General features: G+C 38.0%; 1 protein-coding gene across 1 annotated transcript in view; it reads left to right on the top strand.

Moving 5' to 3' along the window:
- The window catches only part of prkd2 (protein kinase D2), a 37,123-nt gene extending 21,018 nt beyond the window's left edge, over positions 1-16,105 (top strand). Inside the window, exons 2-19 of the mRNA XM_011482554.3 lie at positions 6,235-6,373; positions 6,715-6,846; positions 6,999-7,198; positions 7,820-8,003; positions 8,090-8,161; positions 8,297-8,314; positions 8,443-8,602; positions 9,410-9,521; positions 10,196-10,273; positions 10,370-10,682; positions 10,756-10,808; positions 10,892-10,964; positions 11,166-11,272; positions 11,885-12,046; positions 12,293-12,391; positions 12,574-12,841; positions 14,008-14,093; positions 14,645-16,105. Coding sequence (XP_011480856.1) covers positions 6,235-6,373; positions 6,715-6,846; positions 6,999-7,198; positions 7,820-8,003; positions 8,090-8,161; positions 8,297-8,314; positions 8,443-8,602; positions 9,410-9,521; positions 10,196-10,273; positions 10,370-10,682; positions 10,756-10,808; positions 10,892-10,964; positions 11,166-11,272; positions 11,885-12,046; positions 12,293-12,391; positions 12,574-12,841; positions 14,008-14,093; positions 14,645-14,854 — 2,466 coding nt within the window. The 3' untranslated portion in view covers positions 14,855-16,105. The remainder of the gene's footprint in view (positions 1-6,234; positions 6,374-6,714; positions 6,847-6,998; positions 7,199-7,819; positions 8,004-8,089; positions 8,162-8,296; positions 8,315-8,442; positions 8,603-9,409; positions 9,522-10,195; positions 10,274-10,369; positions 10,683-10,755; positions 10,809-10,891; positions 10,965-11,165; positions 11,273-11,884; positions 12,047-12,292; positions 12,392-12,573; positions 12,842-14,007; positions 14,094-14,644) is intronic.
- The last annotated feature ends 158 nt before the right edge of the window (positions 16,106-16,263 follow it).

Below are 16,263 nucleotides of genomic sequence, written 5' to 3'. Positions count from 1 at the left end.
ATTTAAACATAAGTGCTTGCTATTTGGAACTTATTTGAGGATGTAATGAACTAAAAATTTATTTTGCTGAATATTATGAAAAGCTTATCAAAGCAGGAAAAAAAAAATCAAATTCTTAGGTTGATGCAACATCAAAGATATGGAGTTATGGAGTTTTTAAATGTGTGTGGCCTCTGTTAATCAAAAAAACACAAGATTTTAGTTGTTTTCCAGGGTGAGGTGGTCCAGAAGGATATCTAAGAAAACTACATAAGTACACCAGAGGAAGTAGTATCTAGTGCTGTGGAAACAAATGATAGTTGGTGTTTTCTTTCTCTGTTTGTGTTAGGATTTTACTCCCAAAAAGGAGATTCTGTAACATCACTGATTTCATCCAGATGTTCTTAAACTGGTACATTTCTGCACAAGTAAATGCTCTTTATACTGATACCTTTGTTAATTTGATTCACAGAATTGAAATGGTTATCTAAAGCAACATCAAAAAAACTTTGCAGCAACAAAAAGTGGCAGTTCTCTTTTTTTTGACAGCACTGAGGCCTAGTGTAGCTGTGGCTACAGATGTGACGTTGGGGATTTTTTGCTTTACATTTTCACACAAACATCTTCCTCGCTGACACCGTTTTATGCTTGTGAAATAAAATACTTGCTTTCAAGTAAAAATAATTGAGCTCTTGAAATATGATGCATTTAGTGGTGTTTGAATAGAAATAAACTATTCAGTGGATTATTCGATGTTAAAACAAACAAGTCCCACAAGGTTCTGAAGACTCAGAACCCTGCTGTTACACTGGCACGGCTGTGAGTTAGTTCATGTTTCAGAACCTCATTTTTAAATGATTCGAAACGTGGAAAATAGTTTTAACCTGGAACCAAAAGAGGGTTCTTCTTCAGAAATTGTGACATCATCAGTGGGCATCTAATTATCTTTGTTTAAGGGGAAATTACAAGGTTTTGTTTTAAAAATGTGCTTCAGTTTGGAAGTTTAAAAGATGCTATTTTCACTCCTTTTTCACTCATAACAGAAACAGGATATGCCAACTAACATGAACTAAAGACTAAATTAGTATTTAGTAATTGGTCAATTGGTATTTACTAAATACCAATTTAGTATTTAGTTCGTGTTAGTTGGCATATCCTGTTTCTGTTTTGGTGTCTGTAAAGATTGTAATGCAAACATACTTTTACAAATTAGACCACTGGCGACATGCCAGTAATATCAATAAAGTAAATTCATAGAGAAGCACACACTGACTAAATGATTATGATGAAAACATGTGGAGAATCTTGGGAAAATCAAAAAAGAAACTAAGAAGTAAAGCTTTTTGCATGGTCTCTGGAAAACAGTTCCCTACTGTTTCAAAAGTAAAAATACAAACTTTGCTTTCCAAAAAGAAAGCCCGACAAACTTTGGCTTCTAGAAGAAGAGCTAAGGTGTAACGAGAAACAGTTAAATGATCCCATGAAGCTAAAATTTTAATTCTGTTTTTCTTTTTGGGACTTGACATCTCTGGTTTATCAGATTCATCCTGGTCACATGGTTCAAGTGTCAGCTTGGAAGTTCCTCTGAGCACACGTCACACCTTCATATCTGCAAAAAAGCCCCCATGAATTCCGTGCAGGCCATGGAACTGGTTAGCCTACCAACCAGATGTCCTTATCATAGAAAGATAGATAGTTTTTTCTTAGCTTTGGGCAGACGCCTATAGAGGCGAGTCACTGATTTGACACATCTGAGCAGGAAATTATGTCAACACAAGCCTCAAATGCTTTAACAACTCAGACGTCATGTCAACAGTTCTGGAAAACCTGCTGCAGTTGGCTCTAAGATGTCTTCATTTTAGCATAGTCATGTAAACATTTACCTTTAGTGCTCATCTGAAAATTTTACATTTTAAAGACTGACAAATTATTTCAGGATCTCAATAAGAGAAAGGCTAAATCAAAACTAAGAGACACCAAATAGTAAGGGTTTGTCTGGACCCTTTCAGCTTTCTTGATAGGATGTTAGTCTTCTTTTGAGCCAATTAGAATTTCCCATTATCTAAGGCGGGGCACCCCGGTGTGTTCTACCTGCCAGGCAACTGCTTTTCCCTGCTTTACTCTTCTTGTTTTGCTTTTGTCATGTGTGCCATCATTGAAAAGAGGTTGAACTGGAACGATTACAAAAAACAAACAAAAAAAAAAAACGCAGCTTTTTCATACAAAGCACGCCAGTTACATCAGGTAGAGGCAGACAATTCTGATGAGATGGATATATAATTCATATGCAACACAGGTTATGCAACATTGATTAAAAAGGAAGGAAAATCAATCAACAGGTGAAACGGGCTCAAATGAAATAGATGAGATGAAAGCAAAGGAAAGTTTCTGAGTAAGGAAAGACATGTCCATCATTTATTTCTGTTGCAATGAGTTCGCTGACCCAGAGAGGTGCAGGAACACGGCAGGAAACAGTAGCAACCTAAACTCCGACGACCTGAAGAAAGCAATCGGAGTCTGCAGAGTCCACACTGACCTTCCAAAAGTGCTGATGTGACAATACAGCTTTTTGTTTGCATTTCACACCAAGACACAGAGTCTCATTCAAACAGTTCTGCAAACCTTTACCCTCAAAATGGTATGTGGCGGATACACATGAATACATAAACATACAGATGATATTATCAGTTGTTTCAACTTTCTACTATACAGATTGAAATTAGTGGTTTTGAGGGTATTCCCTCATATCTTTGTTCTGCATAGACGTAGCAGCCGCACACATGGTCCCAGCAAAGCCACTGTCTGTTTTAGGGTGAATGCAGAGTAATATAACTTGTTTTTTGAGCAGCTTAACAGTGACAGTGCTAGAGTTCTACCAGACAGACTGACGTTGAGCAGCCACTTGAGTTGATGAGTAACGGAGGATTATGAAGTGCTGGCAGTCTTCTCTGATCTGGGCTCACTTGTGGTTTGTAATTCTATGTTTGTCCTTGGTTTTGGTTGTGGTTGGTGACAGATGTAATCATTCTGTGAATCATTTCTGCTAGAAAGATTTAGGAATTTTATATTGGGAAAGTTTAGAGCCCACACATGTTGGTGTCTACATTGTCAGACTGTTTTAACGGCGGAGGATTTTCAAAGCTGTACTTTATCCAAAATTCTAAGAAGGAGCGAAAACATATGTTTGGAACTTTTTAAATGTTTTGATTAGACCGAATTCTTTTGCCGTCATACTTACAAGGCATTCTATAAATTAAAAAACATAAAGATTGGACTAAAAAAAATCCCAATGTTGTGTTCAGACTGCCTGAAATATTAAAGCTAACTCTATGCAGGCACAGTAAATGTTATGGGTTTTTCTGAATCGGTCTCTGAATCTCTTTTCTGTAAATGAGGAAACATTAAGGAGGCTCAAACTTTAGTCTTGATTATCTAAAATCGAAGTTCTAGAAAGTTAAGAAATATTAATATTAACACATTGTGACATCAAGAAAAAAAGGATTCAGACCTCACAAACAGGTTAGAATTGAACATTTACTGTCCAAACCTTGCACTTTCTATATGACTCCTGCCTCTTTGAGTGTGTCAGTCGTGCTGCAACTTGCAAAAGGCCTGAAGGCTAATTTTACTTTAGGAGAACTTCTTTAGTTTTTAACCCATTTCCTCAAAGAATTTTAAGTGACTGGATGATCATGTCACAGAAATGGACTTTGGAACTCTGAGGCCTTTTGAACAGAGAAGATTCCCGTTAACGTACAAGAAGAATTTTAATGACACATTGCGTGCCTTCATCAGGCAACAGGACCTGAGTAGGGCCAAATTTGTCTTTGAAGTTTGAGAATGTGGCCCTGCGAGTGACTGGCGGCGTGTCCGGGGTGTCCTCCACCTTCGCCCAACAGCAGTTGGGACAGGCTCCAGGAACCCTGTGACCCTGAAAGGGATTCAGTGGGTTTAAAAGATGGATGAATGGATTGAAACGTTAGCGCTGTGAGGGAAACCCTTCACTTTTTCATTTTCCTTAGTTACTTGTCTCCTCTCTCCCTAATCACCGGTCAGTAAATTGAAGTGTGAAAGACTTGCCCTTAGATTCTGAGATTGTGCACAACTCAGCACAGAAGCACCCCACAGCATTAAGAGTCTCAATGGTAAAAAGTCATCCCCTTTAGACTTTAAGATCTAAAGAGTGGGGACGTTTTTTGACTGCAACATAAAAGGCTGGGCCCTCTTCATGTGGCTCCTTTTAATGGACCTTTTTCTAAATGGAACCAACTGGAACATTTTCTGGCAGTTAAAAATCATTTAAAAAACACAAACAACAACAAAATAAACACATGTTTTGGATTAGATTCAACATATTTATCCTGTGTATAGTCTAACATCTATTTATTGAATCATTATTCTTAATTGTGTTTTTTCCCCATAAATTTCCAGTTATTGAGCAGGTTATAATTTCATGTAGATATTGTAGATTTGCCCTTAAAGTGCGTTTGTGTCCAGTTGTTGACTGAGCGGTCAGCAGCAGTAGAAGCTGGGGCGTGGTGGACTCTCTGAGGAACCTGGCAAAGCCACAAGCTTGGCCTGGATTTCAGCTGTGAAGTGGAGCCTTTGTTGGGAAACTGAGAGAGCTGTGAGCGCTAAGGAAAAACGAAGGCCTGCTGAGGAAAAACAGGGTGTGTCAGGTGTTGCTTGTTAGACAGGTGTGTCTGACTGAAAGCGTGGAGGTGTATGCTTGTTGTGTCATTCCAAGGTGTCACGCCAAAGTCATTTACATTTTTTTTAATCATCTCCAAGCACACTTTTGAAGATGGTGGTATGGATCACAGGGCATGGAAATCCGTTACATTGCACATGTGGTCTGTAGCACGGATACATCTAACAAGAAAAGATAATAACACAAGTAATTCAGCGTTGTCTATAAAGCTGTTTTTTTGAAGGGTGTGAACACGGCGAAACATCTTTCTACGCAACCAGGGTTTATTCTAAGAAATCCAGTGTTTGCAATCTTATTACATAAAGCACAGGAACTGTAATTGTACTTTAAACTGAGCAGCTGGTCTGTAAACATTCTGTGTACCTGTGAAAAGTGATGAAGCTTGGAAAGCGTAGAGGTAAAAATGATTCAAAAAGAGTCCTTTTTCATGTTAATGATTCATTTTAACATTAATCTACATCAAGACTAAAACATCCAATCATTTGATTCCTATGACATCATGTCAAAAATACTTGTTTTTGTAACATTTAGGGAATGTTAAAGGTCCAAAGTGCAGGAGGTTGAAGATTGAAACCTAGCAAATTAAGAAAATAAAGTGGAATATTAGGGATCAAAATTATTCTTTATGCAGTTTCAGAGTATTGTAAAGAAAGCACTTGATTTCTGATTATTTTTAAAAGTGTGCAGAAGAAACACATTCTAATAACACGAGTCTGTGAGTGTGTTTGTACCTGTGGTGTCCTGTGTGATGTGGCCACTGAAGGGAACCTAGCAGTATTAATTATTAAGGAGAGCAAGGTTTTCCTATGACAGCCATCTTTGCTCTGCTGACTCCTGAGTGACAGTCTATTCTCTCATGTATGTGAAAGAGCTGCAGCGTTGTGTGTTTGTGCATTGGCACATGACTGATAGGAAAGAAAAAGATACAGTTTCACTTTTGTCTACCTTTCCATAGTAATTAAGTTGTTTATCATGTGGGAATACACTGTAGTGTACTTCAACAACTGTGTGTGTTTGTGAGGTTATCGTAGGGATATCTATAATTTAACAACTTTATTTGATATTTCTGTTTAGTAAAGTTTTCAGTAACTAAAAATTAAGATATAGTTTAAGGCCTAGACTGCTCTGCAGGCAATTTGTACAAAACAAACAAACAAAATAATTAGGAGTTCTGTTAAGTTTTATATGTTGGAAAATATTCCCCCTCCCAAAACAATGAAAAAAATATGTATAAAAAGCATTCTATTTTTCTTTCTCACTGTGACTATACTGCATGTAGTTGTTGCATTGACTGAAAATAATATTATCGTTACTACTAATTTGCATATATTTTATTCAAATGTTTTTTCAATATTATAACTTCGTTTTTATGTTTTTAGATGTTATGGAGATGTATAAAATGAAATATATCTATGGTACAATGTGATTCGCCTGACATATTGAAACAAACAACTGCTATTTAAGGGGAACATTGAAATGAATTTATTCAAGTTAAAAATTTAACGTATGCATTCTTTTTTCTTCCTTTGTGTATTATCTTGTAGTTCCCGGAGTGTGGCTTTTATGGCATTTATGACAAGATTTTGCTTTTCAAGCATGACACAACCACCAACAACATTCTACAGATGGTCAAAGCAACAAGCGACATTCAGGAGGGAGACCTGGTGGAGGTTGTGCTCTCAGGTATCCACCTCTCCTCTCTTTTGTTCTCTTCTCTTTTTTTCATGTAAATGACATGCTCTGTTATCATACAAATGTGTGCCCCAATCTTCCTACTTCCTTCTTTTGTTTCCTAATCATTTCTTCCCCTCTTTAGTTAAGCTTCCATTATTGTGTTTTGCTGGAGGGTGTATCATAAAAGATAATCTGCTGGTTTACTATCTTAAATGTTACTGTTGCCGTCATTTTCCATCCTGTTTCCATCCTATCCACCAGCCTTTGCTCATGAAGCCTCATTACAGAGGTACAATGGTATCTTTGCATCCTCCCTGACAATGGTGTGTCTCTCTCTTATCTTTTTCTAGCGGCTACCACGTTTGAAGATTTCCAGATTAGGCCCCATGCACTCAACGTGCATTCCTATCGGGCCCCAGCCTTTTGTGATCACTGTGGAGAGATGCTGTTCGGTTTGGTCAGACAAGGGCTTAAATGTGATGGTGAGATAAGAAGGAAATGAAAAAAAGGCAATTTTATCAGATCCCAGACTGCCATTAGTTCAAGCTCTTGTCTAATAGGCTCAGTGTGGCTCATTAATAGACTGTAATGGTATACTTCTCCCTGACTCTCTGATCAATGGCTCCCCCTGCAGGATGTGGACTTAATTACCACAAGCGGTGTGCATTCAGCATCCCAAACAACTGCAGTGGAGCTCGGAAGCGACGTCTCTCTACCACTTCTCTGAGCAGTAGTCAGTCCATGCGACTCTCCAACACTGACTCAGTGAACAGTAGCGGGATGGCTTCCACCTGCGGAGAAGACGCCAGCCTCATTCGTTCCAACACACAAATGGTACATTTAAATTCATTCTCACAAATCTTGATTTAAAGTGTCGCTCAGGTTAACCAGGTTAAGCCTGGGTTTTATAGAGCATTAACTGTTTTTACGGCCTTCGTATAAGCAGTTTTCCTGCTTTGTGCGACATTTAAATTGAAAAAGTGAGAAAAAAAATAAAAAGAGATGCCGAGTGGTTGAACAGTGAAAACAAAAAACCAAAACAACATACCAGTAACATTGTAAAGAAATGAAATAATAGAAAACGAAATAAGATTTAAAAAAAAGAAACAACACAGTAACAAAAGAAAAAGCTGTAATACAAAATAATAAATAGACTATGAATTTTTAACTGAAAAATATAGACCTGCAAAGGAGATTATGGTTTAATTTTACAAAGCATGGAGACACAACAAATCTTTGTTCAATTTGGTGATCACTTTGCTATTTGAAGACAGAACACAGAAAAATGAACATGATATCTAAGATTTAACTGAAGATTTTAAATTGGTCCATTCGTCGTTTAACAGTTGCCTCATGTATTCACTTCATTTCTTTGCTCATTTCCTTTTTTTTTGTCATCTATGAACGATGGCAACATTTTTAGAAACTTTTTTCCTCTCCTCTCTATCATTCAAGCCACGAACTCCCAGTGAAGCACGGCGCTTCTACACAGGCCGACCGGTTCATCTGGACAAGATGCTGATGAGCAAGGTGAAGGTGCCGCACACTTTTGCGGTTCACTCGTACACCCGGCCGACTGTGTGCCAGTACTGTAAGAGGCTTCTCAGAGGGCTCTTTAGACAGGGTCTCCAGTGCAAAGGTGAGTACAGACAAAGAAAAAAGATTTCTGTCTTAATGCAATTAAAACTAGTTTAACCCTGATTAACTTTGTGGATTTACCCCCAGACTGCAAGTTCAACTGCCATAAACGCTGTGTGTACAAGGTTCCCAATGACTGTCTCGGGGAGACTATTGGAGGTGAGAGAAATGACGACTTATTCTCTGATGTTAAGCCTGCATGAGTTGAACAAAAAATGCATTAACATCTAACAACTGAACATATAGTTTTTATGACACATAAACTCACTGGCACCAATCTTTTTATCTTCTCAGATAACAAAAGTAACTGTGGTAAGTGTTGTTTTCATTTTGAAGTGATTAAATCTTCACCTTTCCTATTGCTTTTTTTGCGTGAAAAAAAAAAATCTTGTAAAATGTGCTAATGATAGCACCCCCCCCCCCCCTTTTTTCCACCTCAGATACGATGAGTCCCACTGCAGACCCTGAAGTACCCATGGACTACACCAGCGAGTATGACACGTCAGACAAGTCTTTAATGGACGACTCAGATGAGACCTGCAGCATCCCGGGATCATTTTCCCCTGATAACAACCAAGATGGAACTAGTGGAGACCAAAGGTATGAGGAGATTTTCAATATCTATGTGAAGATGGTATGAAGGGCATCTTTAAGATGGACTGATTTACAAAGTACAGCAGCAGTTGTTGCAATGATAAAACCCTAAAACATAGGAACAATTTTGGGGTTCTTCTGTATTTCATCATTCAATTTATTGAAATTTTTGTTTTCTCAATTTGGTTAGTTAGTTTCTGGTTAGTATAGGTATTGAAAAAAAAAATCAAGTATAACAATTACAGACAATTATCATTGTTTTAATAGAGAAAATTGTTGTTTTGCACATCATCATGTGTGGTTCAGTTTGTGGTTAAATATCCACCCAAAACTGTTTCTAATAGACCTTCCATGACTTAAAGTCTCTTTGAATATTTTGTGATTGAATGCTTTGCCTGGAAAAAAAACAACAAAAAAAACACAAACTTTTTAAACCTTTTTTAATCTCCAGTGAGCAAAAGGTTAAACTGGATTAGACTAAAAGAACCACTTCCAGGAGTGGAAAAAGTATGTATTTTTTATTGTCAAAATCAATAACTGTGTTGTTACCATGGAGACTGAAATGCTATTTCACAGACTAAAGTAACAATGTTAGTAACAAGCATTCATTTATCCTGGCCGGAGAACTTTTCATTAGATTCTAGATAAAAAAAAACAAAATGTCTTTTTTTTTACCATTCAAAATTCTCTCAGGATTATCCTGAATTTGCATCCTGACTCATTCTAACAAGAATTGTTTTATAAAACATTTGTTGATAAAGAAATTCATTTTTGTTGCACCTCCTCAAATGAATGGCGATCTGCCTTTCCCAGTGTTTACATTCCACTAATGAGGGTGGTGCAGTCGGTGAGACAGACCACGAGGCGGTCCAGCACAGCAATCAAGGAAGGATGGATGGTTCACTACACTAATAAGGACACACTGGTAACTCATCACACTCTCCTACACTAAACCAAAATCATTTTTATGTGCCTTAACATTTTTATCTACAGTAATTTAGACTTTTAGTAATACAAAAGTTTCTGTAAGCTTTGCTTTGTTTCTTCCCATTTATATTCACTTAGAAACTAAACACAGCTGTTTTAGGCCTCCCGCTTCTTCCCCTGCAGCTGTTTAAGCCTTGATCCTTTGCTCTTTGCTTTTATTGCTTCTTTAACAATTTGTGCAAAAGTGTTGTGTGTCAGTGAAATAATCTGGACATTCACAATAAATTTGACCTTTAAATAATGAAACGGCTCTCAGAAAATATGTGATGAATTTGGTCTAAAAGGCAATGTTCAGAATTTTCATTTTTTCTTGGATGAAGTCTATATTTGACCTTTTAGAAACTGTTAACATTATATTCCATGTTTATTTTCTATCTGGCTACCCTAACACTCTTTTTCTGTTTTTCATGATCAATTCTATTCCTTTTCACTTTGACCTTTGCATTCTGTAGCATAAATTCTCTTTCTTTTTTCCTCTTTCTTTTCTCTTAGATCCTGAGGTTCTAGCATTTTATGCCTCCCTACTCCTTCATTTTTGTCTCCATTGCTTCTTTTAGTGCCCTTTTTACCTTTTTATTTATCCCATTTTAATTCCACCCTCCTCCTCCTCAGAGGAAGAGGCACTACTGGCGTCTGGACTGTAAGTGCATCATCCTCTTCCAGAACAATAACTCAAACAAATATTACAAGGTATGTGAAGTACAGCTTACCACAAACTATGAAACTAAGTCACAGAGGTGAAGTCTTCACTCATTTGTTTTCTAATCTGCATCTGGGGTCTTGTAGGAGATTCCCTTGTCTGAAATTCTGGAGGTGCACCCTGCAAGTGACTTCACAATTGCCCCACAAGGCACCAACCCTCACTGCTTCGAGCTCATCACAGGCACAGTGCGCTACTTTGTTGGAGAGGTCACACAGTCATCTGTGGCTCCAAGCCACCCTCAGATTCCTCCACAGACGCCACCGTCCCCCAGCCAGGTGGCGCCCAACAGCGGGATTGGGCTTGAGGTAGCAAAGTCGTGGGAGGGGGTCATTCGCCAGGCCCTCATGCCAGTCATTTTTCAGGATGCACCACCGGCTCAGGGAAACACGCCACACAGTAAGTTCAAACACATTGAAAATACACACATTTGAACCCAGTGTTGTATGAACTGTTGTGTTTGCTGTTTTAGGACAAGCCTCCATCAGCATATCTGTGTCCAACAGTCAAATCCAAGAGAACGTGGTATGGCACTCACTTTAGCAGTGAATTATCTATCTTTTGGATTCTTTAAAGTACATAATAAGTAATTCAATATTTTTGTGCAGGATATTGGCACGGTTTACCAGATTTTTGCTGATGAGGTGCTGGGATCTGGGCAGTTTGGAGTGGTTTATGGAGGTATGTTCGCATGTAAAGTGATGTTAAGTTAGTAGGTTTTGTCACTTTGACAAAAAAAGTCCAACCCAAACAAAGAGCTTGTTTTCTAATATTTATTTGTTAAATAAAATGTTAGCATTAGAGAAGTTTTTTAAAAGCATCACAAATTGAATTTTTGTTGGCTGTCATATTACCAGTACTAGCAGTCTTTTTATTTTTCAGGGAAGCACAGAAAGACAGGAAGAGATGTGGCTGTCAAAGTCATAGATAAGCTTCGATTTCCCACCAAGCAAGAAAGCCAGCTGAGAAATGAAGTGGCCATCCTGCAGGTAAACATACCTGCTAAGAATGTGCACAACTGACAGCACTACCTGACCAGACGACGACTGCACAGACACCATAGACACTGTCTCAGAGAAAAGATTTCAAAAATGATCCTCTGTTAAAATCCATGTGTATGTATGTAAACAATTGACAAGATCTATCAATATCCATCTATCTGTCTGTCTGTCTGTCTGTCTCTCTCTCTCTCTATCTATCTATACATATATATACACCAACATTACGTTATCATTTTAAAATGTAAAGATATGTAAGTATGACAGTTATTTTTTGTGTGTAGTTTACTGTGGTGAATCAAAAACATTTTGATCATTCATGAACTGCTTTGGTCCTCTGTGGTGTGTCCAGAAAAACCAGCAGATGGAGACAGAGGAACGTCAGCCTGTATCTGTGTTGCTCCTATCTCTTTTTTATTTAAATAGTCTTTTTATGAATTAAATGTAAATACTTGTTATGAGTATTAAATGCAACCCATTTTGTTTTTTTATGTCATACTAGTTGTAATTACTGCCACAATTGTTTTTGTAGGGTCACATCCTGAACATGATCCAAAAACGACCTTTTTTTTAATCCTCTGCCCTGCTTTTAAAATCTTTCAGAGTTTACGCCACCTGGGCATCGTGAACCTGGAGTGCATGTTTGAAACCCCAGAGAAGGTGTTTGTGGTGATGGAGAAGCTGCATGGGGACATGCTGGAGATGATCCTCTCCAGTGAGAAAGGCAGATTGCCTGAAAGACTCACTAAATTTCTCATCACACAGGTGTGTATGCGCCCCAAAGAAACAAGCCAAATATGTGTTGTCATATTTCCTAAGTTGTTGTGCAAAGGCAAGTAGTTGTTAATGTACATATGTTTGATAAAGTTAATGGTAAAACGTCTTGATATGGCAGTTCTTGGCATCAGGTTTTCTACTTTACAGTGTGGCATATAAATAAATGTCACATGTTGCTTCCTGGAACTAATTCAGACCTGTGTTTGGGGGATTCGTGTGCAAATGTGCATGCAGATTCTCTTAGCCCTCAGGCACCTGCACTTCAAGAATATCGTTCATTGTGATCTAAAACCTGAGAATGTCCTGCTCGCTTCTGCAGATCCTTTCCCACAGGTATTTGCACAACACACATCTGCCACCATTCTCATTTTTATGCCTGAAGTGCGGTATTTCACACCCTTGTGTGCGATCCCTCGAACGTGTCTTCTTTTAAATCCGTTTTAATGCAAATATCTTCATTTATTTCCACTCATTTGAACTATGTTATTGCTAATCGTCATCTTCATCTGTCATAGGTCAAGTTGTGCGACTTTGGTTTTGCTCGCATTATTGGCGAGAAATCTTTCCGTCGCTCTGTGGTGGGCACACCCGCCTACTTGGCCCCAGAGGTCCTGCTGAACCAGGGCTACAACCGCTCATTAGACATGTGGTCAGTGGGGGTCATAATGTACGTCAGCCTCAGTGGTACATTCCCCTTTAATGAAGATGAAGACATCAACGACCAGATCCACAATGCAGCCTTCATGTACCCTCCCAACCCCTGGAAGCAGATCTCCAAAGATGGTAAATTGAGATCCCAGTGAAGAAGGAAGCTCTTGTAGACTAATACAGAGATACAATACTTTAAATATAAAAAGAAAACATTTTATTTTAGCTGAAAGTCACGTTTTTGTTAAATAACTTCAACGTGATAACAATTTTTAACAATACAGCATAATTATATGCACATATAATTATGATATAACCAGTGTTTACATACTGTTACACTGTATAGTAGATGGTAAACACACGACATCATGAAATTTTAGTTGTGTTGAATCAATATTAATAACAAAGGACTTTGCTTGTTCTGCCTCATTAAAAGTAAACAAAAAAGCTATAGCTATGGTGTGAAAAACTAAACACAGCCATTATGAAACAATAAATAATCATTTGTTCCATTACCATGTGTTAAAATGAACTAACAATAATATCCGTAGTGCTGCTGCACACAATCAGAAACCCTTTTTTTTGACAAACTCAATGTAAAACAGCAGAAACAATGCGATATCTTAAAATATAATTTCATTTGCACCATTTGTTTTGTTTTTAAAGATGTTTTTAATTTATTTTACCTGTTGTGTTTTAGTACAGTGACTTTGATGGTCCTAAAAGGTGTTTTGAATAAAATTAATTCTTTTAAATACGGTAAATGTTTTTGACATTTTTCAGTGCAAATATAGGCTTTATAAGAAAAAAGTTCCGCTGATTCAATCTTCAACCTCATCAACTGCAGTAATGTGCGTGACATATCTAACATACGCAGCAAGTAGGATTTAGGTAACCTTATTTTGTGGTCTGACCTGTTTGGAAGTTCACTTTTGCAAACGAAAGAATGTTTTGTTTCTCACGGAGAAAGACAGACAGGCAGCAACAGTTCCCACAAGTCAAGCAGCCAAACCTTTAATTGAGGTAGCCATGATTATCAGCTAATCAAGTGAATTTTAATTAGCTCCCACTGGCTACTGTTTTTTTTAATTTATTTATTTTTATACATTTTGATGAAAACTGTACACATCACTTTGCCTGCCTTTTTATAACATAAAGTCATATTATTCATTTTAAAACCTGGCAAGGAACATTAACAGCTTTCTGTTATCTGTGCATATATGCATATATGCACAGAATTATAATTCTTTTGTGTATGATTGATTTAAATATAAATGATGGGCATAATGTCTTCTTTTCAGCAATCGACTTGATCAACAATCTGCTGCAAGTGAAGATGAGGAAGCGCTACAGTGTAGACAAAAGTCTCAGTCACACGTATTTACAGGTACTGCAAATAAACCACTCACATCTTCAAACAGGCACACTATTCAGACATATTTATCAAAAGTGAAGATTTCCTTTGGCCTCAAAGACAATTCGTCATGCTTTCAGTGCAGCTGTAATCCCTCATCAGAGATAAAGGATGCAGCAGCGCTCCGCAGACACTATCACATAGACAAAGCTGGGCCTTAAGATCGCGAGAATGCCTCAGTAATGTCTTTGCCTCATGAAGAAAGAAACAGATTTGAGCACACTCTTCAACTCTGTGAAGTTGTAACTGAGAAAATAGATGCTAAACAGTTTTGAGCATTTTTTGTTTGTTTTTTTTGTTTGTTTTTTGTAACTTACTCTGCCACTACAGCCTTAACTGGATGAAAATTCTATTTGCAATTTTCGGGTTATGTCAGCTCTTTGACAAGCAGGCACTATCCTAAAGTGATTACTGGATGGTCCTCTGTGGGCTCATCAAAACCACGAAAGCTTCTCTTATATCGATCCAATTTCATGGCCTTTTAAACTGAAATTTCACCCTAATGTTTGTACTTCGTTTCACAGGACTACCAGACGTGGCTGGACTTGCGACAGCTGGAGACCAAACTTGGAGAGCGTTACATCACCCACGAGAGCGATGACAGCCGTTGGCAGTTGTATGCCCAAGAGCAAAACATGCCCTATCCTACTCACCTTGTTCCCCCTCCTACTGCTGAGGAAGGTGGGGATGATGCAGATGTGCAAGGCCTCACAGACAGGGTCAGCATTCTCTGAACACAGAGAGACCAAGGACTCATTCAGAAAGGAAGTAGAGGATTACTATGGTTTACCTTGAGACACAGAAACAAGGAGTGGCAGAACCATTGGATTGTAGTAAGAATTTTGCAGAGCTGTTTAGGCACCCTAGGCTGAAAATCTGCTTTGTGCCACTTTTATATTATAAATCCAATTTCTTTTCGGCAATCTAAAAGTCCTCAGAATGTCTTTCAACCATTTACCTCGCCTGTTACAGCTCGCCTTTTATCTTTTGAACAGCCTGACTTTATATGGGATCTTTTCTTTCCATGGACTGGCAGTTTTTCCCCCAAAAGAAAATGAAGTTGAACTTCATATTTGTGTTTTTCACGAGAAAGCAAGGGTGGTGTGTTCACTTCCTCTAACTGTGATATGCCTCTTTAGGTGAAGCTTGAAACAGCAGCTCACTACAAACCACAAAAAGAGCTGTGGGTGTCTCTTCTCTACATGCAATAGACTAGACACATGAAAGCTCTTGTGGGCTGATTACAATTGCAGGCTTTCTTACTGTTTGCTGTCAATACACAGCTCTGATATCCCCCACCACAGGTTTCAAGAGATGGGGCTCTTTACAATGACAAGAGAACTCCTTTTTATATAAGTAAATGCATGCAGACAAAGCCATCTATATTTTCAAATGCAGTCCCGTAAAATTTTGCCAAAAAATGCAGCACAAGCTTCTTCTCCAGTTATTTGTCCTAAGTTGTAGCAACGTAGATTCCTTGATAAATGTAAGTTATCAAAGATGAAACTGGGGCGTTAACATTAACATTTTTGTTTTCAAAACAGTTTTGCCTATAGATATAAAATCATAGATGTTTCAGGCTGGTGACAGTGACTTCTATTGTGCTGAAGGTGCTAACTTCTTCCCAAGTTAGACATTAAGTATTTCACTGAAACACACATCTTTAACTGTTTCAAATTTGTTTGTACTGCAGACTTCATCTTACCTTCCTCTCGGGATCGCATGGCTTAAACGCACAGCTTGGAATTGCTAAAGTAGATGCTTTTTTGTTTTTGTTTAGTAATGTTCCTTATAGTGTCAGAATGCATGTTTCCATGAAGCAAAACTTTCTAGATAGGTCATTCAGCATTGAGTTTGTTATGTTATTCCATTATAAAAATATGTAACCCGAAATGTGTGTACTTATCAAAATGTTTAGATTGTGTTCAACAAGTTTGATGGATGACCCTGACCTTTACAGCAGATAATACAAACTTTCAACACTTCCCTGTTGGTTTTGGGGTTTTTATTGAACGATTAGGAGGATGTGTACTCCTCATCTCCTTTCAATAAGTCTGGAGTCCTCTCTAGCTGTAAGGTTGGGTACTGAGATGTGTGCGGTCATTAATCATGTATGCTCACACTCCTATATGTGTTTTAAGTC

This window comes from Oryzias latipes, chromosome 13 (assembly GCF_053564925.1).
Source record: "Oryzias latipes strain Hd-rR chromosome 13, Olatipes_Hd-rR_3.1".
NCBI classification, from domain to species: Eukaryota; Metazoa; Chordata; class Actinopteri; order Beloniformes; family Adrianichthyidae; genus Oryzias; species Oryzias latipes.
This window is presented reverse-complemented; position numbering and strand designations above follow the sequence as displayed.